General features: G+C 36.2%; 1 protein-coding gene across 1 annotated transcript in view; it reads left to right on the forward strand.

Moving 5' to 3' along the window:
• Nucleotides 1-27,806, forward strand: part of SYNE1 (spectrin repeat containing nuclear envelope protein 1) — a 290,126-nt gene that overhangs the window by 90,416 nt on the left and 171,904 nt on the right. Inside the window, exons 17-36 of the mRNA XM_059841964.1 lie at nt 1,617-1,781; nt 3,298-3,450; nt 3,904-4,047; nt 4,363-4,536; nt 5,591-5,749; nt 7,740-7,904; nt 8,465-8,599; nt 9,423-9,581; nt 9,820-10,028; nt 10,290-10,398; nt 11,644-11,808; nt 13,722-13,889; nt 15,398-15,574; nt 16,849-16,989; nt 18,067-18,227; nt 21,007-21,157; nt 24,461-24,688; nt 25,222-25,320; nt 26,809-26,996; nt 27,102-27,225. Of these exons, the coding sequence (XP_059697947.1) occupies nt 1,617-1,781; nt 3,298-3,450; nt 3,904-4,047; nt 4,363-4,536; nt 5,591-5,749; nt 7,740-7,904; nt 8,465-8,599; nt 9,423-9,581; nt 9,820-10,028; nt 10,290-10,398; nt 11,644-11,808; nt 13,722-13,889; nt 15,398-15,574; nt 16,849-16,989; nt 18,067-18,227; nt 21,007-21,157; nt 24,461-24,688; nt 25,222-25,320; nt 26,809-26,996; nt 27,102-27,225 (3,174 nt within the window). The remainder of the gene's footprint in view (nt 1-1,616; nt 1,782-3,297; nt 3,451-3,903; nt 4,048-4,362; nt 4,537-5,590; nt 5,750-7,739; nt 7,905-8,464; nt 8,600-9,422; nt 9,582-9,819; nt 10,029-10,289; nt 10,399-11,643; nt 11,809-13,721; nt 13,890-15,397; nt 15,575-16,848; nt 16,990-18,066; nt 18,228-21,006; nt 21,158-24,460; nt 24,689-25,221; nt 25,321-26,808; nt 26,997-27,101; nt 27,226-27,806) is intronic.

Here is a 27,806-nt window from a genome sequence, read left to right on the forward strand (position 1 = left end):
AAAGGTTTTAGAAAGCTTCTAGATCTCATCTAGTGACTTCATTAAAAAGAGGGGCATTGTTTTAATTGAGAATGAGGTGTGCTTCCCATACTCGTTTGAAATTAACACATGTCTTAGGTTGGAGAGCCTCCCCAGCCAGGTCTGCAGAAGGTGATGGTTTGTGGGAATAAGTGTGCAGAAACAAGGATGTGAGTAGTTTACTCCACGTGGTTTTTTCTTCTTGCCCTCTAATGAGCCTGACCGTTGGAAAGCTGACCGGTGCCAGATTTAGTAGACTTTATTTCTTTTGGATGGGCTCATAAAGTTTAGCCTTTGTACAAAGCAAGGGGGTTGCTCCACTGCAAGTGGGAAAAGGTTCAAACTGCATGTGCAGTTTACTGAGCTGATTGAATTTATTCACTGATACATCTGAATCCTATTGCTCTCAGCTTTAAGGAACTGAAACACTCTGTGTTGTTCAATTCTTTCTTCAATATATTTGACCAGTATACAACCATGTGACTTTTTCTTTACAGTTGCATCTGAACTTCTTTTGTATGTGGATGGGTTCTGACAAATACAGTTTCAGAACTGTAGCTCTGAAACTTGGGATGACTGACGGTGTGGTTGGAGAGGAATTTTTCTCATGTACCATTGAGCAAAGGACTGTATTGGACTGTCACGTGGAACGTGAATGGGTTTGGAATTATAGGGTAGATTGATAGCCATGACCAAAATGGATCAGTGCCCCCTCCTAAATCCTGAGGATCATGCAGCTTGAATCCTTCTGATTAATCCTTCTCTCCTGAAGGAAGGCACCCTCATGATCCAGTCTGTTTGGAACAGACTGTGCTATTCATTGAATTGTGCATTGTTTGGGAGAAGGGTAGCAGGGAAAAGCCAAAACCATGTTGGAGAAGATGTGGACAATCATGAGACAGTGCTTGAGTCCTTTTTACTGTTATAGGTGGAGTCTTAGAGCCCAGGGATACCTGCCTAAGGAGCAATTGCACATTGTCTGGAAGAGAGAAAAGGAATGGAGGGAATTGGTCTTGGTCTTCTCTACCAGTTTATGTGCATGTACTTGCCTACAAGATACATACAGTCTATTTGGCCTTCTCAGTGAGGGGGACAAAATCACTGACAGCCATCTCTTTCCCCTCTGTGCTCACCTGCTCTGAGATAGGAGGAAGCAGTGATAAGAAAAAATCAGTCTTCAAAGGTCTTGTGAGAGGCCAGACCTTGGAAAGCTGCCTGTGGCTCACAGCAGGGGAAGGACCTCTCCACAGCCTGTATATGGCTGGGATGCTATCAGCTTACACTGTTTAAGGACAACACAGAAAATACTTGAGCCCTAACAGCATTTTCAGTTTTGGAGTTTTCTCTTAAGGAGGTGTTTCATTAGTTTAATTGGAGCCACTCACTGGAGTAAAATGAGCTGTAAGTAAACTGGCAGTAATTTTTAATTCCACAGGTTATATTCACAGACATTAAAATTCTGCTGTGGCATATTTGATGTGAAGAGCCTCAGAGGATGATTGTTCAATGAATTTTTATCAATTAAATTTTAGTTTTATGATTTAAGATAAAGACTAATTGAAAAGGTTTTGGAACTGTGTTTTTATTTTCTTCCTCAGGATTTCTTCCGCCACTTACCTCATTGGATCCAACAGCACACAGCCATGAATGATGCTGGTAATTTTCTGATTGAAACATGTGATGAGACCATTTCCAGAGATCTTAAACAGCAGCTTCTGTTGCTAAATGGAAGATGGAGAGAATTGTTTATGCAAGTTAAGCAGGTAAGTGATTTTGCCCTTGCTACTTTTAAATATTTACTTTGTCATCTCCAGGCAAGCAAGACAGATTGCCCTGTTAGCAGGACTATAGAACAACTTTCTAAAGTGCCTAACCATTCATCAGTATTTAAATTAGAAATTACTCCCTGACAGTAATTTATTGTATTTAGGCTCTTCTTTTATTTGCCTTTTTGGTTATGCATCTATTTCAGGGTTGTTGAGGGGACATTTTCAACTAGTATAAGCTGTAGTTTTTCATCATAGTCACCTGTCTTGACACAGTGAATGTTATTGATACATAACTTCTACTATTCTACAAAGAAAATGACTGTTTTTCAGAACCTATTGCTACTGTAAAAGCTCTGTAAAGCTAAACAGTGAACATGGTGAAAATTATTATTTTCACTACTCTTTGATGAAAGTTCCTTCCAATTATTGTACTGCAACCATAAACAGGGATGATAATTAATTTAATTAACTCAATTTTACCCCCATTTTGGTCAGACTTTACTTCTGTCTTGCCTACAAGTAGGGTCTGATAGTGAACTAATAATCCTACCCTTTACCTCATGTAAGAAATTCAGCTGATACAGAAGGAATTGGGGTTTCTATATTTGCTCTTTAAAAATCAAAGAGAAGATGTGATCTTAATTACACAGAACTATTTCACACCTCATAAACATGTTAGAAAATATCTTTGTTCCAGTCAATATACAATCTATCACTATTGTCCCCTTTCAGTGATTTTAATTCGCAGTTGCCTGAAGGTACTGAATCTGTTTTCTTTATTGCCATTATTATCTCCCATGCAGTCAAGTTAAAAGGAAAAGCAAAAAAATGGTTGTCTCTCTTCTATTGTAACTGTTCCAGACTGTTGACAAGAATGTTCTCAAGCTTTACTTCCTGATGCTATTTAGGGTGATTCACTGATGTAAATGTCTCTTCCACTACTTATGCAGCTTCTTTCATATGCTGGCTATGTGAGGTTTTTTTCTCCACTTTTTTTCCTCACAGGCTTTTCACCATTTCTGTGGCACAGCTCTTTCTAAGGCATGTGTTTCCCCTTCCCCCAGCCAGCATTACTTTATTAAGATTTCCCTTATTCTTTAGCTTTTCTAGGCTTTTCATGATCTATTCTCTTTGCTGAATTTTCAAAATTGATGTTGTAGGTAGTGAGAAATGAATTGAACTGTTGATTCTAGGATGGAAACAAATGAGTCTGGCATTCCCCAGCCCTTAAAAGAGGCTGACCTCCTGTATGCATGCTGTTCACCTTAGCATCATTACTATTGAAACTAATGCAGATGATGAATTTAGACTACTTTCCATTATATTGTATTTCATTGAATGGAATTTTTCCAGCAAACACTTGCACTGAACACATGCTAATTCTCTTAAGTCATTACCTATTTGCTAGGTATCTAATTTGGTCTAATTTGGGTTGGAGTTTTTTGTTTTGTTTGGGGTTTTTTTGTTGTTGTTTTGGTTTGTATTTTTTCCTTTTCTTTCTCTTTTTTAGTATGCTCGAGCAGATGAACTGGACAAAATGAGGAAGGAGTATGTTGATGGTGTGGCCCATCTGACAGCTTTTATTGATGGAAGCAATGCAAAATTTTCAGTCGCTGTAGAAGTGTCCTTTCATGATGTCAAAATGTTTGTGCAAGATTTAGAAGTAAGTGTCTGCCTTTAATTTCTTTTTTTCTTTATTCAAAAGAAAAAAAAATTGCAACTATTTAATTCTGATAGCGTAAATTTATTTTAGTAGGTATTCCTGTAATTAATTGGGGGTTTTATCAGTGGTGCTTTTTTTTTTTTTTGCATGGTTTTAGCTATATCTAAAATATATATAGATACATAGTTGTATTCTATTAGTGACATTTTTAGAGCAAATTTCCAAAACACTGTCTCAGTAGATATTTCTTTCTTTGTAATTTTCAAGTCACATTCAGGTGAGTTGACTGATACTCTCTGGCTCAATTTTCATGGATTTGAAATATGATTCAGCATTCACTGAAATCAGTGACGAAAATAATTTACAATTAGAATATATGTCATTCATCATTCTTTTTTCTCCCATGAATGCATAAGTACTGTTGTTGAAATTTTTTTTAAACTCTTGTTTCAGAATATCAAGCAGAAATTGCCTGCCATGGAAGCTCAGTACAAAGCAGTTACAAGAACGGTGCAACTTGTAACAAAAGAAGTTTCCCAAGAGGAAGCCAATGAAATGCTGGGAACTTTGACGCGGCTCAAAGAGCAGCTGGGCAAGGTTGCAGATTGGGTTTTTTTACTACAAATTGTATACTGTTAAAATAATAAATACATAAAATCTCACAGATATGCATTTGAACAAGTACATGGTTGTAACACTAGATGGTTTCAGGGTGGAGAAGGTGTTACTTCTCTTAAATGCTAAGACTACCATCCTTAAATTTAATACTCGTTTCATTAAGGAGTAATTAAAGATCAGGACTGCTCTGTCTTAAAAAAGAGTAGATAACAACTCTATAAACCTACATGCAGAAAAAGCTGCTATTTATTGAATTCTACAACTGTTTCAATAACTGTTTTTCTTGACCAAAAGGTTAAGGAGTATTCCAGTGCCCTGCTGTATGAATGCCAACGTCTGCTGTCTCCACTGGAAGAACTGGAGAAACAAATCACACATTTTTATGAATCTCTTGAAAAAGTAAATGAAATAATTTCTATCCTGGATCCTGAAGCACAACCAACAACTGTTCTTAAACAAAAAGCCCAAGTAAGTTTCAAAAACATCTTACAAAGGTCTGCTGCCTCTGAGTATTTACAATTATCTTTCTAGGAATTTGGATTGTAACTCTGTAATCTGAGCAGATATTCAGGCAACAGATGTAGCCTTATCCTAAAGTCAGCTAGGCATAAATACAAAAAAATTTGAAACTTTTTGTTCCTATCTAGTGTCCTAGTTTAAATCCAAGAAGTAAACATAAGACTTTTTTTTTTTTTTTTTCAAATCTAGTGGAAATTGGACTGAGGTACAAGAAATGCATTGGATTTTTTATTAAGCAGATGTAAAATCAAGATCAGAAACTTCTCTAAGTTTCCTTGAACTATTATTGAAGTTTTTTAAAAGGCTTGGAAAAGTGCTTTATTTGAAATTAATTGCAGTATAGCATTAACTTTTCTTAATGGCTAATAAGCATTTCCTTCTGGAGGAAATCAGAGCTAGTCAAAACTCCCTTGGAAAGTTCAATGAAAGTAGGACTTTAAAAGCTTTTTTCAGCCTGTACTGTTTCATGTATGTTTTCTTTTTCTCTCTTTTTAAAAGTATATTTCTCATTCCTTAATGTGATTTATAATGAAATCTGAATTCCAAAAGCTAACATGAAGGATTAATTTGTTGAAAGGCAAGGAAGGTTGAGATCTCAACCTGCTATGGAGAGCTGTCATTCCTATGTCACTGTTGGTTATTTTCAGTTATACAATAAATATAGAAATACCATAAAATTAAATCACAGAACAATGTATTGACCTATAGTGTATTGGCAGTGTAGATCAATAGACCTACATTCTCTACCCAAAGGGCTTGAGTGCATGTCTGTAGATTGTTTAGTGAATAGCTAGAGATCTATTTGGGTGCAATAGTTCACATCCAAGGAGAAAGTCGTGTCATCTGTGTTATTCCATGTAACATTTTTTGTAGACTTTTTGAGATGGTCCTGTGACCTCATCCCTTTTGTCCTTACTGTCAAAAAGTATCTTCCTGTTATTTTGCCAAATGCCTTTTTCCTCTTTGCTCCTGGCCAGGGTGGATATATGTTTTTTTCTTTCAGGATTTGGTAGCTTATCAAGAAAACTGCAAGAAAGATGTGTCCCTAATTGAGAGAAATAGTCAGAGTATCCTTCAGTGTGTGGCTTCGACTGAAGTGTTAAAGCATTTCCATCAGTCAACATTTCAGAAGAAAGTAACACAAGTTCAGATTACTTTTCAGGTAAAAATGCCATACCTTGGTGCATATTTCTGAAAATTTGTGTGCAGCTGATCCATCATACTGTACCTACATTTCATCACTCTTTAGCTACTGTCCTGGGTAGCTCTCTTCTCTGATGTCAAGTTATCAATTAAAGATTTGGCTTTATCAGGTAATAAGGGGTCAGGGGATTGACAGTCATGTTCTCAATGTGCTTATTCAGAGGTGAGCCTGCCACAGAGGAACCTGGGATTTAAGAGAACTTTATTATGCCTCAGGGTCCTTTGGATGAGGGAACCTGAAATCCTACTGTTAGGGCTGCACTATTTGTTATTTCTTCTGACTTTGTGGTCTTGGCTAATCATTTGCTTGCTTTCTTTCACACAAAGCATGGAAGATGGAAACTTGCACATGCTACTATTGCTGGGCTTTTTATTTCCTCAGAAAATGCAGTGGACTGTGAATATAGAAAGCTGCAAATCTATTTCACTTGATAATCCAAAGATATGGCCTTTGATCTATATTTCCCCTTACTTGTTGTTATCAGTTTCTACTGCTATTTTTGGGGCTGTTCAGCACCATTCTAGCCCCAGTCTAATGTGAAATTAGCCATTACATGTGGTGTGATTTTTTTGGGTGGGCTTGTCTTGTGCAGAGCCAGAGATTAACTCCGTGATCTTTACGTGTCCACTCAAACTGAGGATTTTCAGTGATTCTGTGACTATCTTTGAGTCAGATTTCCAGATAATGGATTCTATCACATTTATTTTCAGATTATTTTTATTCGGTATAAAGCTATCCAGGCTGAATTTTAAACTGCAGAAAATCACCTATCAATAAATAGCTCTCTCTGAGAGGTGAATGTCAGAATTTATAATATATTTTGTGGAGTGTACCTAAAGAGATAAGTTGTGATTAATTTATAATGTAGAAATAATTGTTGAAGTTTAGCTTATTGTAGCAAAAGCAGATGCACTTATAACTTGGGAAATTTACGATGTTCAACATTAATTATTCTGTTTCTGTAGAGCTGCGCAATGGTTTATCTCTTTTGTGTAGAAAATAAACTTTAAAAATAGGGTATAATCATACCAAGTGTGTCAGACCTGAAGTTAAAATACTTCAGTTCAGAAACTGGCAGTTTTTCATGTAAAGAGTAAAACCCTATACAATTCTATTACTATGCAGATATTTTTATCAGAAAACTTTGAAAAGATTTAGCAAGATGTCTAAGTTGAGAACAACAGGTTTGATTAACTGGCTGGGTAAACTCACCAAAATTCCTTATGCTGAGGCTTGTAATCTGTGAGGATGGTGAAGTGGATGTACAGTAAGCAGTGATGCAAGTACCTTGCAGCAGTTCAAGTGCTGAACTGTTCATTTCTCCTGGTAAGTTTTCATACTTGCTCATGAAATTGGAGCCACTGGATATTGCAGTGCATGGGGATGGACTAAAAAGCAGACTAATGGAAGAGCAGTGACTAGAGTTGCAAAATGAGGATTTCAGCAACTAAACCACAAAATTTGCTGTCTTCTAAGAAACTTTGTGCCTGGTTGCTTATCTGACATACTGGTGGGATAATCATACAAACCTCTTCCAGCTCAGAAGAACTAAAGCATGGAACTGGTTTGATCTATGGGTCAAACCCCCCTCACTTTGGGTCATGTTAGGGGAGGTAGTTTGGTGCTAGGAAAAGTGAAATGGCAAGCTTCTGATTGTACCAGGTGCTTTACATTTGAAAGCAGGCTTTAGGAAAAAAACTCACTAATCAAATTGCAGAGGCATTCTGAAAATATCAGAGACATCTAATCTACTAATTTTTACTTGAATTATGACATTAGCACAAGCCTCAGTATTAAAAATAGGGAAAATGGGATCATGAGAGGGAGAAAAATCATATATTTAAAAGAGTAAAACAAATTAAATGCATGTTTTGTAAGGTCATGGTAAAAGGGAGTGAATAAAACTCAGCGTCAAAGTGCCAGCTCATTTTCTTTGCTTGTGACTCAGAATATGGTCAGGAAAGCTGGTGAGTGGAGAAAAAACATAGAAGCAAATAGCCGTTTGATGAAGAAGTTTGAGGAGTCTAGAGCAGAACTGGAGAAAGTAATACAGATTGCCAATTGTTGCTTAAAAGAAAAAGGAAACCCTGAAGAACTTCTCAGGAAACATAGCGTGAGTAAATTCTCTGACCTTCCTCATGGAAATCTTTGAGTGCATGTCATAAAAGCTTACTTAATTCTAAAATTGGTGTGGATTTCTTGCACGTGTAGAAGTTGTACAGATCAGCTCAAACTAATGTTATTATTGCAAAACAGAAAGGGAAATGATCAGCTCACTTACTGATGCAAGATTGGGTATAAGCAACCAGAAGGTGAAAAAACCGAGGGTGGGGTTTTCAGTAAACCACTGAGAGTTAGAACACTGTATTTGACAATCTCACACATCCACTGCTCTTTTTTCAGATTAATATCTGTTTCTGTATTAGAACCATAACTTATGCAGGTGGCTTTGAAATGTCTTCTTGTTAAAATACCATCTCTGTACTGGCTGAGAATTAATTAATTTGCTGGACTTTAAGTGGCTAGAAATAGTTATTTTGTTTATTCAAACATCAGTTCTTTAATGGAACAGAAATAACATTGAAACTTGGAGAGTGTATTAGGGAACTTCCTGTTGGCATATCAATATCCAGCTTCATCTTCTCACCTTCTCACTTCCTGCCTTCACTTCAGGAATTTTTTAACCAATTGGATCAGAGAGTCCTAAACGCCTTTCTGAAAGCTTGTGATGAACTTACTGATATCCTCCCAGAACAAGAGCAACACAGCCTGCAGGAAGCTGTGAGGAAACTCCATAGACAGTGGAAGGTTAGTGAATGACATCTCTGGATACTGTCAATCTTAGTTTTGGAAAGTTTCTGAATCACCTATATATTGAAAAAAATATTAAAATGAAAGAAAACAAAATAATTTGTATTATTTGGCTTCTCATACAATTGGAAAAAAAAGGGGGGAAATTTTTTTACAGTATTAGATACCTCTACACCTACAAATATCCTCTTGAAAAAACCCTGTAAAGTAAATTCAAGAAATGTGAGAAGTTAATTATAAAACCCTATTTCTCCCCTGCTACATACAGCCTTAATGATACCTGTCTTGAGTACAGGTGCTAGCATTTTTTCCTTTATGCTGATGCTGGATAATTACAGTTACTTTCCTGACCAAACAAACAAATTTGTAAGACATCAGCCTAAATTTTGTTTTCTGCCAAAGACTAACAACTGAGCTAACTTTGCTCACCAGGTATGGAATTTTTTGCCTGCTGCAATATGTTGCTGATCAAAGTTGGAGTGATGGATGAGGGGCCTCACTAGCAGGCAGGCAGAAACCTCTGGAAGCAGTTGTGAATACTATTTTATACAGGAAATATTTGCTATGTCTTGCCAAGAATGAAGATGTCTCTGTAATGTGCCATACACACACATTTTGGTGCACAACTGATGACCTTTTGATAAAACTAAGGCATTGGTAACAAAGTAGACATGAACAAACCCCTATCTGTTCATGAACATATATATTTTATTTTCTGTATTATCAGGTTTTAGACTATTTATTTGTAGCAAATTTGCATGGAAGTAGTGAGAGTAGTTTTTTATCTCTCTGCTTCTTTATTGCCCCTGTGGGTGTGTAGGATCTTCAAACAGAAGCCCCATATCATTTGATCCACTTGAAAATTGAAGTACAGAAGAGCAAGTTCCTGGTGACAGTGGAGGAGTGTAAAGCTGAACTAGCTCGACAGAACAAGGTGTTATCCAGAGAAGGCAATGAAAGGATGATCAAGGAACACATGGTAGGAGTTCCATGCCTCCAAGGGGGTGTTTACAGAAATACATTTCAATGTCAGTAATTAACAGAAGTTCTGACTAACTCATGAGCTTTGTGTCCAGAGTATGACGGATCATCTCTTGATCTAAAAAAAAAAAAAATAAATTATTTTAATTTAGTAGTTTATGAAAAATATATAGATATGCTGGGTGACTTCTTCCAGTTTGCATTTCTGTTGAATTTTCTGCTTTGTCTCCCATCAGTTGTTCTTCGGTGATAAGGGATCTTACCACCTGTGTGAGAAAAGGCTACAACGAATGGAGGAACTGTGCCAAAAGCTGCCAGTTTCTGACCCAGTGAGGGGTACACTGGAAAGCAGCCAGCGAATCCTGAAGGATCTGAAATCCCAGATAGACAGCACATACATGAAGCTGACAGAGCACTCGGACACCTGGAAGGGCTATAAGAGCAGGTGTCACCTCCATTCCTACCTGGGTCTAGCAGAGCCTTATGCATGGTCACTCTGTGTGTCATCATAGATCAGCACCATGGGAAAAATGATACTGTGACCTTAGCTTCTACTAGAAAACTATACTTTATGTAAATTCCACAAGTTATAGGGGGGCTTCAAGAGGATTTTATAATGTTTTGCCTACACTTAAGAGGTTATTGTTTTGTGGTGCCAATCTTTGTCTAATTTTTTTTTTTTTCATCCTGTGGTATCTTATTTCAGATTTTCTGAATTGGCAAATTGGATTTCATCAACAGAAAGAGAGCTAAAGAAGATAAAGGAAAATGCTAACGATACTGCCAAATACAAGCAGTGTAAAGCATCTGTGGGGGTGAGCCCTTAGCTTGTCTTCTAACAAAGCTGTGGTCACTGCTACTGGGACTCTGGGTAGAATTCTGCTTCAAAGCAGTGCAACTGTTTTACTACAGAGACCATAGTAGCTCTGTTGATTCCTGGTATTCCTTAAAACATTTCCAGGAGAAAGGTGCATGTTACAGCAAATGTAGCAGAAGTTCCCATTTTTAATAATTTAGAGAGTGACAGGTCCCTTTCCCTTTAGTACATTAAAATTATATGGGCAAATTGAAAAAATATTTGCCCCTCATCTTATTGCATGCAGAGTTAAAAGTGCTGCTCAAAGAAAAGCAAAAATTTCTGGATTGCAGGTTCTTGAATGATCTTACATTTAATTACTTACATTTAAGGAAATCTTCTATTATAAAAATTCTCTTTTGCCATAGTATAACAGGGGAAGAAAAAATATTCTACCATTCTGTTTTGTACTGGTGACTGATAACAAAGTGATAGAATAGCTGAAGATTGAGCTGGCTAGTTAAATTAGTTTTAAGCAATAATTTATTGTAACACTTGGCTCTCGACCCTTCTTTCTGTTTTTTGGGTTTTTTTTTAATTTCACATACTAGGAGCACCTACATACTTTAGGTGTTTATGTGAAACTCATGAGCAGGTTGTGAGTCTAAATATATGGAGGCACATTATGAGGATGACGTTGATAAAACTCAAAGATCCTTAACTTAATGGGTGCTTCTGCTTCAAAAAGTCTGATTTACTCATGTAGATTAACATCACATCAGCATTGCCACAAAGATTCAAATGAACTACAGGTTGAAAAGAGATGTGGAACAAAGGCAATTTAAATAGCAAAAAAAAATACACTTAACTTTCTATTGCATGAAATTATCTATTTGGGGAAGTCAGCAACTCAGATTTAAATTGCAACTAAGAAATATGGTCAATATATGGAAAATATACGTGTGGTACCTGCCCTCTATCCATCTATCTGTAAGTAAAAAGGTTTGTGAGGGAAAAGTATTCCAATATTAACTAAAGAACAGTCTAATTAGTAGTGGAGTAAAGTGTGGGAAGAAGTGCCAAATTCTAGCCATTGACTGAAACAGAATCTGATAGGGCTATGCAAATAGAAAAATACTACATTCCTAGTGTTTCAAGCTAAAGTAGTATGTTTACACTAGTAATCTTTGAAGTGATGCCATGAATGTCAGTTATTGATGTATTCTGTATATTTGAAGAAAATATGGTTTGATTTCTTCTGTAGGAAATTAGGAAGCATATTCACAAGCATGGAGAAAATCACAACTGGCTGAAATCTAGACTTGTCGTTTTGACCTCACTCTGTCCTGATTTGGAGGCCAAAGAGACAGAGGATGAGCTTTGTAAACTTTCCAGTGACTTCAAGAGACTTCTGGATTTGCTGGCTGAGGTACAGTGTGACAGACACAAGAGCTCTCCACTTACACTGTCACATGACATGACATCAACATCACAAGCACAAGTTCCCTGCTGTGTTTTTTTAATTAAACTGCAAGCCTTCAGCAGGGAAAAATTAATTTGTACTCCATGGGTAGCTAAGCACTGAGACTACCAGGCAAAAAAAGAAAAAAGGCATTATTCTGTTGGATCCTTTCCCTTTGCAGAATTGGAAAGTATCATAGTAAATGTTTCTGCAATCAAAATGTCTATTTTTTAGGTTTTTTTAAATCAGTTTGTAGTGAACATTGTCAAAACCATGATGTACATCAGCTAGTGGATATAAAATTTCACTTTAATCATGATTTATTTATCTTTTCTGCTGAAATAGAGCACTACTTTGGAGTTGTTTCTAGTCATTAAGGATGTGTATCATGTCCTGAACTTGCAGAAAAAGGCTTCAGTTCTTTGAGGTCTGAATGAAAAGGAGATACTGTAACTGCAGAAATCATGGGAAATTTCTAACTCATAACAAGCAAAACCTCTCAGAAACACTGAACCCTTGAGTTCTGTGGGCTCTCAGGGAACTTCCTGCTTCACAGTTTATACAGTTAAAAGAAAAATCAGGTGAAACAGAGCATCTTGTACTTAGAAGCAAAAAGAGTTCAGGAAAGGGAGAGTTCAGACTTCAGATTTCAGGATTTCACTGTTGATATCAGTTCTTGTGGAGGCCTTGTAGGGGTTTCAAATGTATAAATTTCCCATGTATTTATTGAAAGTTGTCTACACTTCTGTGGTATTAGAGCTGTTTGGAAAGTTTGGACAAGAAATGTAATTTCCACCTGAGTGCAAAAAAACTTTATTTACTGTCCTTTTTTTTTTTTTTTTTTAGTTTTTGGGGGATGATTTTTGGAATTAAATCACTTGTTTTTTGTTTACTCTAAAAGTCAGAACAAAATGTAAGTTAATGAGAATAACTTAATGAGGGTAATATAAGAAAATATTTGGTTTGAATCTAAAAGCATAATCCAAATGGCACTCTATATTATAGGTAAACAACTACTGATTCTTAGAAGTCAGAATACTATTTATGAAGCTTGTTAATCATATGGATGAGACTGTTTAGGCAAGGAATGATACTGGGCATTGCCAGAGTTCAGCAATAGTTTTGGAGACTAAAACCTAAATATTTATATAACAGGAAATTAAATGGCTTGAGTTCAAATGACTCTCAAAAGAGAAAAGGAAAGGAAAGGAACAGGGAAAAGAAAAGGAAAAGGTTCTAGAATTGTTTATGATTAAACCCCTAAAACACAGGAAATATATGAGGAACAGAGCCTGAGAGTCAGCTACATGAATTTAGCTGAATCACACAAATAGAGAACTTTCTGGTGTGTTTAATGGATACTCCTCTTCCTTTAAAAAATGGTGCAAGCTGAGACTGGATACTGCAGCACATGCACATTGTGGTCCATAAAACCAGGCTAATTCAGCACTTTAATGTATTTGTGATTGACCAAAACGCTGCTCAAGACAGTACAAATGGCAGCAAAATTTTTGTGTGTGTTGAGTAATGCAGGTGTTTTGGAATCTGGGTCAGCCTGCAAGGATAAGGGAGGAGAGTGTGTGTTTTCTAAGTGATCACCAGTCAGTAGCTGTCACAGCTGTCACATAAGTAGCTATTTGTCATGTGGCAGTGTAACAGGGAGTATGTTTGAACAAGACAGAGGTCTCCCCAGCCACATTTTAAGTCTAGAGACACTTTTTGAATGTAAAGTTAAAGGTGTCAAAAATGCTGGAGATAAAAATGGTTTAAATATAAAAAAAGTTACTGTGTTTTTGGAAAGGTATTGCAAATATAAATGTAGCCTTAAAAGAGAGATGTGTCTTTCAACATGAAATTCTTATAGTTATCTGTGATGTTAGATTGAAAATACCTTAGGTGCTGTTGGAGACTGTGTCCAGTACAAAGAAGAAGTTAAAAGTGCAATTGAAGAGTTGATCAACAACTCTAAAGAAGTCCAAGCAGAGGCTGAAAAGATCCTGGATACAGAAAGTTTATTACAAGCTCAGCAACTACTGCTTCATCATCAGGTAAGGCAAATACTCATGTCCATATCCAATTTCTTTTAAAATTACTAATTTATGTAATTATAAAATTTTGTTACATCCATTAATATGAGTCTTTATGTTTAAACTTGAAAGAGTTATAAAGGAAACAGTCCTATATGACCTAGAATTGATTCCTTTTAATGAAAACTGTTTTCAGCATCTTTTCAAAGTTAATTGTCAAGCTTTATTTCACATGGGGTTTTGGGACACAAAACACTGAAAAAAACTTTCATTCACTTTAAATTTTGGGTGAGTGTACTCTGCAGATATATAGACTCTCTCTTTTTACCTTTTTATAGCTTTAGTTTCAGATTCAGTCATGGTAAATTGGGCACAATTCTGGCTTTGGAAATTTCTCTATTTTAGCAGTTTGATGTGGCCCCAGCTCTAAATATCAGAGGGAAGGTGTTGCTCTAGCCTCATTTCCTTCTCTGGATAGCTACTTTTGTGACAGATGGGCCTCCATTCTGTAGGAGTAGAACAGGAGGTTTTTAATGCACTGATAAGGGATCAAAACTTCCACAGGCTACAGTAATAATCAATGGGATGGCTTGCATACACCAAGAATCATGGCTTTTAAGGCCAAATATGGGAAAATAACTTTTTGAGCTGCCCAGAGCTAATGAGAATAGGAATCATTTACTGCCAATGTTTAGACATTACTTAAGTTTTTTATGTTAACATCTGTTTCTGTGGAGGCAGCTTAGTGCTGACCAATCACTAACCCTTACCTGTGTCTTATCCCAACTCTTTGGTGTTTATAAGCACTATTGTATGTGTTAAGGTTTGTATTCATTCTTTAAACACTCCACATTCCTTATCCATTTTAGAAGAGGTAGTAGAAATAGTTAACTTCTCCTTGAGCTCTTTTCCTTGCAGTATGGAGTCTACCAAGGCAGAAGCAGATTTTGACACGGACCTGAAGGTACCCAGAGTAGAACTGAGCTAGTTGTGAGTTTCCATAGCAAGGCTTGCTCTGTCAGACTTGTTATGAAGGAGAGAGAATGGATTCTCAGGAGTTTCTGATAGTGCTACAAATCAGAAAGACCTCCAGGACAGAGTTACACTACCTAACCACACTCTGCTGCTCTCTAAGAAGGCTGATATATTGCTTTGTTCACTCTGAGGCTCCAACTTGTGCCTCAGGAGTGCAGAGCAGACCTGGATTCAGTCATGAGGAATACATGCACCTGTGACTCCTGCTGTGGTTTCTCAACTGCTGCAGCTTCTGCTTTCTCAAATATGCTTTGGATAAATGGCCACATTTTCACTCTTTTTCTCCATGCACATGCCAAGAAGGCAGCATTTGATATTTTGGAAACTAGGGCATATACTTGATGAGTGTGAGACTCTCAAGAATAGTTGCCCATTTACCCCTTTGTCTGTTACCCTCATTGCATGCCCCTGCAAAAACAGAGAGGGGCTGCATCATCCCAGTTTCCCGAAGGAGCTAAAAAGTCTAATCATTGCTGTTGGATGAATCCTTTTAGCAAAGGACAAGGAGACTCCGTGCAAAAAGGCAAGATGTGCAAAAGCAGATTTCCCAAGCCAAGAGGCTGCAGATTGAAGGTGGACTGCCCAGCACTGTACGAGAGGATTTACAAAAATTAGAGGGAACGTTGGAGAACATGCAGCAGACTATGGAGAAACGGGAAGAGCAACTTCAGGTGGGTCTTTTGCTCTTGGAAATAAGACCTCATGCTTACTTCTTCCTCGTTTTCTTTTTTTAAACTTAGTAAAACCCAATTTTTTTAATATCAAAAAACTGAGCTCATTTTCTCACCTTTGCCTCTTGGTCCTTGGGGGTTTTCATGATCACTACCTCTATGAAAACTTCTTAAAGCTGTATAGCTCTTAAATAATAAAGAAATAGCATTCTGGCTAGAAGTGTTTAAAAGTCTCCACTATTCAGTCATAATACTTAACAATTTAAAATAATTTATCTGTGAATTTATTTTTGATGTCTCTTTTCTGGTTACTAAATATGGCATTGCTCTTTAGTTGAGTGTCCTTCAGCTGGATATTAGGTTTATAACACCTGATGTGCAAATATAATCCTCACAACTACTGTGTGAAATACATGCTGTGATCCTAAATTTAAGGAAGGAGAAAGTCACAGGGAATTCAAGTGGATTGCTTCAGCTTGTATAACTACTCATGGACTGAATTGGGATTAGAATTTACAGCTTTTTGCTCCCATATCTGATTTGCTTTTTACATATTTCTGAGCAGAATGTTAATCCAAATGGCCACTATTCCATGCAAATGTTTAAAGTCACCAAAATTATTTCCCACGAGAAAATACAAGATGAGAAACACAATCAATAAACCTCAAGTAACTTCTTAATATAAGCACTAATTAATGAAACAAATTTTTTATCTATAAAATCCCATGTGTAAAATCTTAATCTGTGCTTCAGAATCAAGAGAATAATTGTTTAAGCTGTCGTAGTTCTTGTGACTGTTAATTAAAGGCTGTAGGTTAATCATAATTCTACATTATCAGAAAAGAGCAAATAAGTCCTTATATGTGATTTTCCTGTGAGTAGGGATTTTCTTCTAACATTTTACTGTAATTTATTTCATTAAAGATCTTGAAAATACTTTTGGTATTTTTTACTTCTTGTCACCCTAAGTATCTGCATGTTTTACTTCAGACATCTTACAGGACATAAGATTTGAGTATTGCTGGTAACTTAGAGAACAGTGCTTTTTTTGCACAGCATAATATGAATCAGCAAACATTCAAGGAAAAAGTTTTATTTAGTTTAGAAGAGTTTCATCTACTCACTGTGGAGTAGATGGCTTCTCAGGAAAAATTATTTTGTTTTGTGTCAAGACTTTCTCTTTTTCCTTTTTCAGTAATGTACAAGGAAAATCTCGTTTTCTCTCCTTTGATCTCCTTGTGTTCCTTTTTTGGTTTTGTTTGTCTGTTTTTTAGGTCACAATAAATAAATGGGAGCAGTTTGAAAGAGACAAAGAAACAGTAGTAAAATATCTCAATCAAGCAAGCTCTGTACTTGAACGTATCTTAAACTTTAGCAGTTTAGAGAGCCTCTCCTCAGAACTGGATCAGACAAAGGTACTGGCTGTGTGAAATGCAGGAACTGAGGTGTCTTTCTGCCTTGCCTCTCAACATGGGCTGAGTGCATTACCTTCAATCTTTGCCTGATTTCCCATTAATGCCCATGCAAATTGCATATACAGATGAGTGATCGCGTAAACTTCCCAGAGGTAAAAAGTAATTTTGTGAAAAAAACACAGAGGATAGCTCAAAGTCTGCATCTGAAGCTTATAGTTTAAATAAGCTATAGATATCTATAGTTAAAGTTAATATAAGATATAGTTATCTGAAGCAGAAAGTTAGTATTATTTTGAGGTCTTCCCATTTTATGCTCAATAATCATCTATACTGGTAGTCCAGTGTCGAGCATTTGCATGTCAACGTTATTAGGGAGCACTTTGGCAAGGTTGTGTGGAATGTGACAAATAGCACTCTTAGACCTGAGAAGAAAAAGGAAAGATGTCTACCCACCCCATGGACAGAAGCCATAACATGCCATTTGTCCTTAGTAACACAGAATTACCCCAGCCCATTTTATTTACTATTACAGAAGTAATAACAGTGCTTCTTTTTCTTAAGTGCCACGGTTTGCATACCACTGTTAACCTTTGATGAAGCCAATAATAAATTATACCTACCTTGGTTATGCTCAGCATCAGTGTTTCTTGTATGTGGGTTTAATGTTTGTGACAGAAAATAATTGCTAAACAAAGTGAAAATACAAAATATGAGGTACTGCAAAACCCACTTGGTGAATGGTGGGATTAAAAAATTAAGTAAAGATGTGTATTATTCTCTGCAATGCAAAAATTATATACTTGAAGAGCTATAGAAGAAACTTGGATTTTTTGAGTTAAAGCCTTTTGCATATACAACATCCCTTGATAAATTTAGGTCAATCTAGTTTGCTCAAATGGACTTTTCTTAGTGTAACATAAAATTAACTTCCATCAGAGATTTTTATGTATTTACACATTCAGAATATACATGTAGGACATGGGTACTTTTTCCCAACCATAGACATTGAGGAAAAATACTTTTTGTGAAAATATATGAAACTCTATGGTTGTATTAATATGTATTGCATCCTTACAGGAACTTTCTAAACAAACTGAAGCAATGGCAGTACAGGCTGAGAATTTGGTGAAGAATTCCTCGGAGATACAGCTTGGTTCAAAGAACAAGCAGTCCCTTCAGCATCAGGCAAAATCAATCCAAGAACAAGTGAAAAAAATGGAAGTTACTCTTGAAGAAGAGTATGTTCTTAACAAGTCCTAATATTTATTCTTCCCTATAAGATTGTATCAGATTTCCAGACTACTTTGTCAGCGTTTTGTGTTGTCTCATCAGCTCTGTCATTTACTGCTTTCTCTGGCATAGTAACCAAGCTATGGTACCAAATATGTCAAAAGAGTGTGTGCAAACTAACAAATTGTTTTCTTTTAATTATATGTAGTTCATAAAGTTAGTTACATTTAACCTGTCACTTTAAGCCCCAGTCATGTGAAGAAGGGATAATTGAGCTCATTCTTGAGGTACTGGACTCTTTTGGAAAGAAAAAGTCTCTTTTGGAAAGAGTATTAGAGCAGCACATTTACCACATTTGCCTCATTTTTCAGTATTCCACTTTCTCTATAGGAGTGTCAAGAAGTGCCTTCGTCTTAGCTGAATGCCCAGATTGTATTGCACGGGCAATATCAAAAGCTGCTTCTGCTGCCAAAAAAAAAGGCATAATTTTCCAGATTTTGTTTAAAAATGAAAGGTTCAAACTCCAAGGAAAGCTTGATAAATATTTGTAGCTTTTTGTATTTTTAAAAAGTTCTTCCCTTCTCTCAAGTGAGTAATTCAGTTATTGAACTTGTTACTCAAATTCATGATGTTGCTATTCTCATTTTATCCCTATACAGATCCATTGGTATGTTATGTATGAAATCAGTATTTTTGCATACACTAGATCTGATACACAAGTCATAGATACCTGTGCCATTTATATTTTGTCTTACTGGAGTTACTCTCTTGAATAATGTGCTGTATAAGATTAAGCAGGTACCATCACCTCAAACAGAATATGAGCAAAGGGCCATATCCAAAAAATTGGGGTTTTTTTCCCTCATAATGACCACTGTCATGCTAATCAGATTTTAATTTAGTGCCATGTTCTTCCTGATGTGAAAGAACAGTTATAAACCAGAATAATTGGCCTGTGCAGCAAATGGTGGTCTGACCATTTATGTAATGCTTTCTCCAACATGAAGTGCTAGAGTGATTTGCAGTCAAATTCTACCATCTCTTAGTAAATACTTTACATTTTATTTTCTCCACTCTAAGAGAGAAAACTAGTGTGATTTTTCAATCTATGAAATTTAGCCTTCCAGCAATGAATATTTGCTTTTTAAATAAAGTAATTTATTTTTAAATAAAAGTCATCATTGATACACCCTTTCAGTGTAGATATGAAATAGGTTTTAGTTGAATGTATGGATTTTACAGAATGTCTGTGGTGGTGTGACAGATAATAAAAAGCTAAATACCTTCTGTAAAAGATGCAAATACATACAAGAATCTATAGGGTGTCTATAGGACTCATAGTAAGTATGTAAGAGTTATATTTTAACTTGCATCATCAATAAAAATCTTGGCCGAGTAATTTAAAGTGAAGTTGTTCCAAACTCCTAAGTTAAATAGTGTACCAGTGAGCAGGAAAAGGAGAGAAAAGTTTGAGCAGCTCTCCACTGTCAGCTGCTCTAACAACTTAGCCCATCTGTCTTCCAAGGCAACCATGCAGAGCTGTGCAGTGTGTTTGGGGTTATATTCTTTACAGTCTGTGGCTTTCTTAAAGAAACTCCAACGAAGGCATGCAACAGCAGTTGTACCACTGATTTGGTCCCTGCATTCTGATTTCCAGCTTTATTTTCATGAGCTGGACTTGAGTGAAATATTTTTGCACATTGTTTTCCTACAAATAACTTGAATTTGCATACACTCTTACAAGTAAATGGCTGTCGACTTTTTTTTTTAATTTTGAAAATAAATAAGAATAAATAAAAAGGCCAACTTTTACATTTTTAGGCTACATCTTTTCTTAAAGCTTCCTCTAGCTTTAATGAGGGGGGAAAAGTTAAGAACTTTTTACGGTGGAATGGTTTTTAGGCTATATTTAGAAGGAAAATGTATTTTGAAATTTTGTAATATTCAAACTTTTATGATGAAACTTTAATATTTTCAGTGAAATAGAAAATGTGTGTTTTGCAAGCTGTGTGCAGGGCCTACATTAGCACTGGTTTCAGTCACTTGAAAGGAGCAGAAACTTGTATACTGGAAGTTAATGCTGTTAGGCCTTGTTTAATGGCCTTCTTGCTTGTGACAAAAAAATAGGTGTTTTGTTTGCAATCCTAGACATAGAAAAATCAGTCATAATCTGTCTCTGTTTAACATACCAATAATGTAAAACTACTAACTCTAAGGGAGTTGAGTCACATTTGTTGTTGATCCTTTGGCTTGATAGAAAATCATTGCCACAGCAAACATGAACTTCCTATAAGAGGTGGAGATTGCTGTTATACAAAAGCAAGATCAATAAAGCAGTCAAGCATTGGTGACTGTGTGTATGTCCACATTTAACTGGTTTTAATCATTCTGGTCTAGGGACTAAATTATGAACATCTATGCACTCAGTTATCTAAATATTTAGATTTCATCATTCCATATTATTTCATAGAAATTTCATCCTGTTGATGTTTCTTTTTATTTCTCTTCCCACTATGATGAGATTCTTGTACAGCTGATGAAAAAGCTGTACTTTCTTTTACCTCTTGATGTCCCCTCAATTGCTAATGCATTTGTTTGACTTTTGGTGCATAGTCTAATAGAGAACCATGTTTGAATTTAGATGCACAACTTGATCCTCTAAAACTAGACCTTTTTTAAATTACCCTCCTGTAGATTAAATAAGTTCCATTTTTATTTTAACAAGAATATTGGCAGCTTCATTATATTAAACTGTTTATTCTCTCTAATTGATTTGGTTAATTTTAGTATTAAAAGCATGGAAATGGTGAAAAACAAGTGGGATCATTTTGGCAATAATTTTGAAGCTCTGTCCAACTGGATAGCTGAACAAGAAAAAGAGCTGGAAACTTTGGAAACATCATCTTCTCCTTTGGACATACAGATCAGCCAAATCAAGGTGATTAGTTCTTGTTATGTTTAGTATTAAAAGCCCAATTAGCTGTTATTTTGCCGAAGGCCGAATGAGAAAAGAGACATTTTCCATGTTTCAAAAGTACCATGATGAAATGATGGCACATTTTATACATAAATATACCAAGCAGTAAGGTCTTATATAAACTAAAGGAAAATTCTTACAGGCTGCCTTCTCTTTTAGTGTTTAATTTACATATATGAAGTCTTTATGTGTATGGGTAAAAACATAATTTATACCCTTCTCATTTTTTGAGTAATCTCAACAAAATAGCTACATAATTACAAGTTTGTTTTTTTTTTTAAACATACAACAGCTAGTGGCTCTAGAACTTGATTTTAATCTTGCAAGCTGAAGTTATTACTTGATTTGTGTATCTTTTATGCTGAATTAATAAAGAAACAATTGTTCTTGATAGCTTGAAAACCTACATAACATTTACTGTGATTGTATTTGCACTGTCTTCAGTTCCATGTACATTCCTGCAGTTACACAGTGGTTTAGTTTCAAATTGCTGACTGAGGTGCATATTGTCTCCAAGCATTTAATCTCAAGGGCTGACTTTGTATCCTTCCACAAATGGAAATGTACCTTCCCTGGAATGGCTTGTTTCTAAGGGTGCAGAGTTTTTGAATAGGCAGTGCACATTGCCATTTTCTTTTTTCTGTGACCTACTTGTTCTTCAGGAGGTGCACAGGTGTGCAGCTGCTTCCAGACCAGCTTGAGACTATTTCCAAAGGATCCTTCTAGGCATTTGTTTCATGTGACAGAAATAGTTTATCAACAGATTATCCTGTTCTTAATTTGTTCACAACTTTACAAAGACTAAATAAATAAAATCTCTTGACTTCATCATTGAATAACAAAACAATGTTTGAATTCTTGCTTCATCACCACAGCAATTCAAAACTAGTTTCCTTATGAAATAATATGTATGCACTTATTCCACTGGCATATGTTACAGTGTTGTCCTGCTTTTCTGTAGTTAGTGGACAGGATTCCAGTGTTTAAGACAGAAAATCAGTGCATCAAATGATGCTATTATTGCATTGCAGTGTGTCAGTTCTTGTCTGTCTAAATGGAGCCTTAAGTCCTACTAGCCTATTCCAGCCAAGTTCCCAGAAAGGTTGTTCCTTACTGTAGATGCAGATAAGCAGTGATTTTTACACTGCATTGAAAGTTTCTGAAAATTCCATCATAATTCTTACACATATAAGCACCATGGTCAGCAGATGATGTTTATTAGCACCTGAGTGAACAGACATAAACCAGAAAATCCCCCACATAAGGCACAGGGTACATCATTGTACCTCAGGTGAACTAATGAGCTTTATGAACTGTGATATGTGAAACATGTCATCTCACCTCCAGTGCATGGACATAGCTGGAGATCTGCTTCAGCAGCATTGCTTTGTGCCTGATTTTGAAGAGTTTTTTTGTTTTGTTGTAAGTTTCCTGATGAGCTACTCTGTTTCACAACACTAATCAGCATACTTAGTATATAATTTCTACTACACCACATTAGTAAGGAACATTTCAACATAGGGCAAATGTCAAAAAAAAAAAAAAATAGTGTGCTCCTTGACACCTTTGGCTGACCAGATAAAAAGCCTGGGGTCAGCTGAATGTAATTATCCTACATGATAGTGGTAATATTCTAGTTTTGGTGACACTGATTGCAAAGCCCCAGTGACTTCAGAAGAGCCAGATTTTCACCTACACATTTCTCTGAAATTCCTGGTGGAACAAAATGACAGTTATCACAAGTAGTTACCATTGGTGGCAGACTCAGTGCGAGTTTGAAAGCCTCAATTATCCACCTTCTTTTATGTAACTGAGTGAATTTAACAGAATAGCGTAGGAGTGAGAAAGCACTGCCTCATTTGTATCTGCTGCATTGTTAGATAATTTCAGCTTCAGGGCTGCAAATCCAGTATTTTTCCTCAGCAACACGTTCTTGTGCAAAAAAAGATATTTTATAATCCAAATTAATTCAGAATATATTGCGTAAAGAGAAACTATAAATTCTTATAGCACCACTTTTTTTTTTCTGACAGTCACCCTGCTAATTTTTGACTGAATGTTGCAGCAAGCCACTCCTGAGCTTTATAATGGCTTTATAAGAAAGAGACCATATTTCTATCACTATTTTATTAGAAGCTGGGCACTACCTATGCTTTGAGAGTGCATTTTCAAGAAAGTTTTTGATTGCTGTCATTTATATACATATTCTAACTTTTTTTTTAATCTGAGAATGCTATTGCCTATGTCAATTACAAAGAACTCCCTTTGATCTTTCAAATCTCTCCCAATGGGTGTTTTCCATTGCTTTTGAGAGCTCCATGAACATGATATATCAGCAGTAATTAGAAAACTGTTGTGAAAAAAAAGCTTAATTCCAAGTTCATTGGTGCCAACTGAATAAATAGGCACTGAATGAGAAACACTGTTTCTTTTTTGGATGATGTAGCTGCCGAGTTTACCTCTAATTTGTAATAAGACAAGTACAAAATAATAGGAGACAGTTGCTGTCATGTAGCTGCTGAAATGTAAAGCCAGTGCAAGTTTGTCTTTATGCATTTACTATTTGAATTTATTTAGACAGGACAGATAAAAAAAATTGCCAAAAACCATTATCGCCCTTGTTTCATGACTTCCTACTTACACTGCAATGTGGTTCTTTATTTAATCTTCTGCCTAAGGGCACACTCACCCTAACTTATGATCTAATTAAATTTATCCTTTATTATACTGTAGTATTTTAAATTAGAAAAGGAAAACCATCTCTACTGCTTTATAATCATGGTGTGTTTTATTTGGTAAGTGCTTGAAAACCTATTAAACATAACTAACCAACTGTTGGAGTTCAGCTCCTTGACAATACTTTTTCAGTGTCACAGTCATGTTTTTCCATCTTCTGTCTATTTTTAATCTTAAAGAGAATTGTGTACTACCTTCCTGTGACCTAAGAGATGCTAAAATACAAACCATCATGTCTGCTTGAAAATATGCACCTCAGCCAATTCTAACTGCTCTTCATACACACTGGTTCTAGGGCAGCCTATATTTTAAACCTTTGACAGAGATAGTTTCAAAACATAAAAGGGTATTTACAGGTCATATTAAAGACTCTGGTAACTAGTTATTTCAAGTGGTCAATGAACTCTTCTCCTATGTAATTTTTGATGAAGGATGTTTGTAGCATAGAGAAAAAAAAGGAACTGGAAAATATTGTTCTAATAGTTAAAAACTTAGTTTGAATGTTTTTACTATTGCTTTACATTTTAGGTTATTAATAAAGAGATAGATGGTAAAATAACTGGAATTTCAAACCTAGAAGAGGAAGCCAAGTCTTTTTCCCAGTTTGTTACCTCTGGAGAATGTGCACATATTAAAGCCAAACTGACTCAGGTCAAAAGGTATTGGGAAGAACTAAGAGATCGTGCACAGAGACTGGAAGGAACAATCACAGGGAATGCATCAGCACAGCAGAAATATGAAGAAAGTCTTAAACAGGTAGACTATGAAAAATCTAATGGATTGTTTGCAGCAATTTATAGAATTGCTCTATATTTTTCTAAAATTGACTATAAAATGCATATTATAACAGGATGGACTAAAATAAACAAGCGGGCTTGTAAGGTAATTGCAAGACCTAGATACATAAATTTGTGCTTTGAATTACCTAAAAGGCAGCCTCAGAAATGCAGTAAAATATACAGACTTTATACACATAAAAATTATGTTGTCTTCTTGAAAACCTATGTGATTCTCCTGGATATTGCACTATTGAACCACATCCATACTTCTTATAAACACTTTTAACTTCATTCTTTGTTTAACAGAAGGTTGTAAAGAAAATTTAAATATTAATATTGCCCCAGCTGTGAGCACTGTTAGCATCTTTTAACTTCAAAAGGCATTCAGCACTACAAAGGCTTAGGATATAAAATTCTCTTAGCAGCAAACATTTAAAATATGTTATTTAAAGAATCATTTATGTAATTCCTGCTGGTTTTAGCTTCTGGTTTGCCTTTGTTTTTTTATAGGTGCAGCAGTCAGTGTCTGAATTTGAAGCTAAGCTGGCTGAGCCTCTCACCTCGTGCTCTTCAGCAGCAGCAACATACGCAGCTCTCCAGGATTGCACGGTGAGCAGGTGGCCAGCTGTTCCTGGCCCTGAGCCCAGGGACACAGTGTCACACTGACCTCCTTACAGGAACCCCAGACCAGGGGCTGCCTGATGCCACACAGCTCAGGGCAGGGGGCAAGGGCGACCTGTAACCATTTCAGACAGAATTAGAAAGTTTCTTCCCCAGTCTAGGGGTAAAGAAAGCCTAAAAGTACCTCTTAGTCATTCAGGTTATTGGTTTTAACTTTGTGCATCTAAAACATTATGAAAAACAGGAGATAAGAAACAAGTCTGTTAGACATTTTTCCTCTAAGGTTTTCATGAAACTTGGATTTTAGTGTAGGTAATCTGTCATTAAAGAAAATATATCCTCGGAAGTAGTTTTTCTTGGGCAATGAAGAGACTGGACAGGGTTTCAACTTAGAAACTTTTATATATCATGCTAGGAATCAGTGGGTATTTGGATATTTGGTTCAGTCCATTACAAAAGGAAAACAAGTACTGGATTGGTATTCAAGCTACAAACAATCCCATCTCAGGGAATTTGGTTTGTAAATTCTGATATGTTTTTTCAACAATAATCATAGCCTTTCTTTCTAAGAAAATGCTACATAAAATTTCAGTCATATTGTTCCTGCAGAAAAATGCATATAATATCTTCTGAACTTAGTGATTGATAACTGCTGACAGAGGCTGTTTTCAGAGGGGACCTGACCTTTCTGCTTCAAAAAAGCTTGATACTAGTTGAGGAAAAATATTTTGCATATGGGGAATTTATTTAGACAGCACTTGTAATCATCATTTTTGTTGATATTTAACATTATGATTACAGCACTTGTAATCATCATTTTTGTTGATATTTGGCATTATGCTGAGTATGCTGTTATAAGGTTTTATTCTCTTTAGGGGATCATGATGATTAAATATCTTGATGTGGAATTATCAGCAACTTGTTCCGTTATAATTAACATTTCCTCCTATATGTGATTTCTTGTAATTATAAAAATTACTATTGTAATTTAGCTAATGCTGAGAGAAGTTCCGAAAAACTCTTCCCTACTTCTCCCATGTCATGACATTGGCTGCAAGTCTGGCAGTCCTCACCTGTTGGAGTGAGGTTTTGAGTTTATTCTATATAAATTAGATCAACTCTTAGACAGGCATGGGGGAATCTCAAGTTTGTTCCTGAATTTGGAGCTTTGTCCTACATGGATGATGCAGTGTCACATGCCCATTCAGGAGATCTGACTCTTGTTGCAGAGTTTTTTCCTTTAGCACTGTTCCCAGGGAGTTCTTTTGCCACTACAATCTAGTTCATTGGTATGCTGGGAGCACGTGTACCTAGAGTGGACCTGAGCAATATCTAAGCTATGAAGTGACTTCATGATCTGATGGATGTAGCATTCCTTCAAACTTATGAGTAGAACTAGAGAATTTTTCCCACCATTGTTACCATAACTCTGTTGTTTATGTATGTGACTTCTGTTTTTTTTAACATGTTCACTAGGACCTTTGTCATACTGTGGAAAAACTGAGCAACCCTCTGGCCTCTCTCTCAGCTGGTGTCCGAAAGGTGGCCAACAAAGAAAAAGCTGCTCAAAAGGTCACAGCATTGCAGCAGAAATATGAAAAAGTGCTGGAAAGTGCTAAGGAGAAACAGAGCTTCTTAGAGAATCTTCTGGCTCAGTGGCAGAAGTGAGTAAACTCCCACATCTGTTGTGGTGGACACAGAGACCTTCCTGGGCTCAGTGTGTGAGACTGAGAGGATGACTTGGTAACTCTAGGTTGTGATTTTGCTAGGCAGGAGAAGGAGCTGTCTGCCTTCCTGGCCTGGTTGGAGGGGTGTGAAGCTGCAGGCAGGCCTGCAGAGCAGTATGTTTCTGCCGACAGAATTAAGCTGGAAGGTGAACTGCAGGCGCTGCAGGTATGTTTCAACTGAAATATTGTTCTTCTGCATTTTCTGGTGTATTTCTGTGTCTTTTAAAGAAGGAATTGCTCAATTATAGTCTGGCAATCAATTGATTCTGGGCTTTGCAAATCTCCTAGGAGATATTACATTATCACTTGCTATTTCTCAATGACTTTACTATTACTTTTAACTATAATATGCCAGCTAAAGAAAAAAGGAAAAAGGTGCCTTGGTATATCCTATTATCTATCAAGGAAGGACATCAGTCTGCTTATTAGAAGATCCTTTCTCTAGGGAAATTCCTTTATGAGGCAATACTTCTTTTCCTTTCTTTGCATGTGAGGAAAGGTTCTCAGATGAAAAAATGCTTGAAGGTTTTGAAATCGCAATGGAAGTCTGGTTCTCATTATTTTTTTCAAATACAAGACTTTCATCCTATTCCAAATTATGCTTTCCCTTTGAATTTTTGCCATTTGTTTTTAGATGAATATGAAGCAGTTGGCCAAACGTAACATCTTTTATACCTTCTTCCTTGAAGACAAGTAGAAAAGGAAACTTAATTCAGGGTTTGGGTTTGGTTTTGTTGTTCTTGTTGT

Source organism: Haemorhous mexicanus, chromosome 3, assembly GCF_027477595.1.
Source record: "Haemorhous mexicanus isolate bHaeMex1 chromosome 3, bHaeMex1.pri, whole genome shotgun sequence".
Classification (NCBI taxonomy): Eukaryota; Metazoa; Chordata; class Aves; order Passeriformes; family Fringillidae; genus Haemorhous; species Haemorhous mexicanus.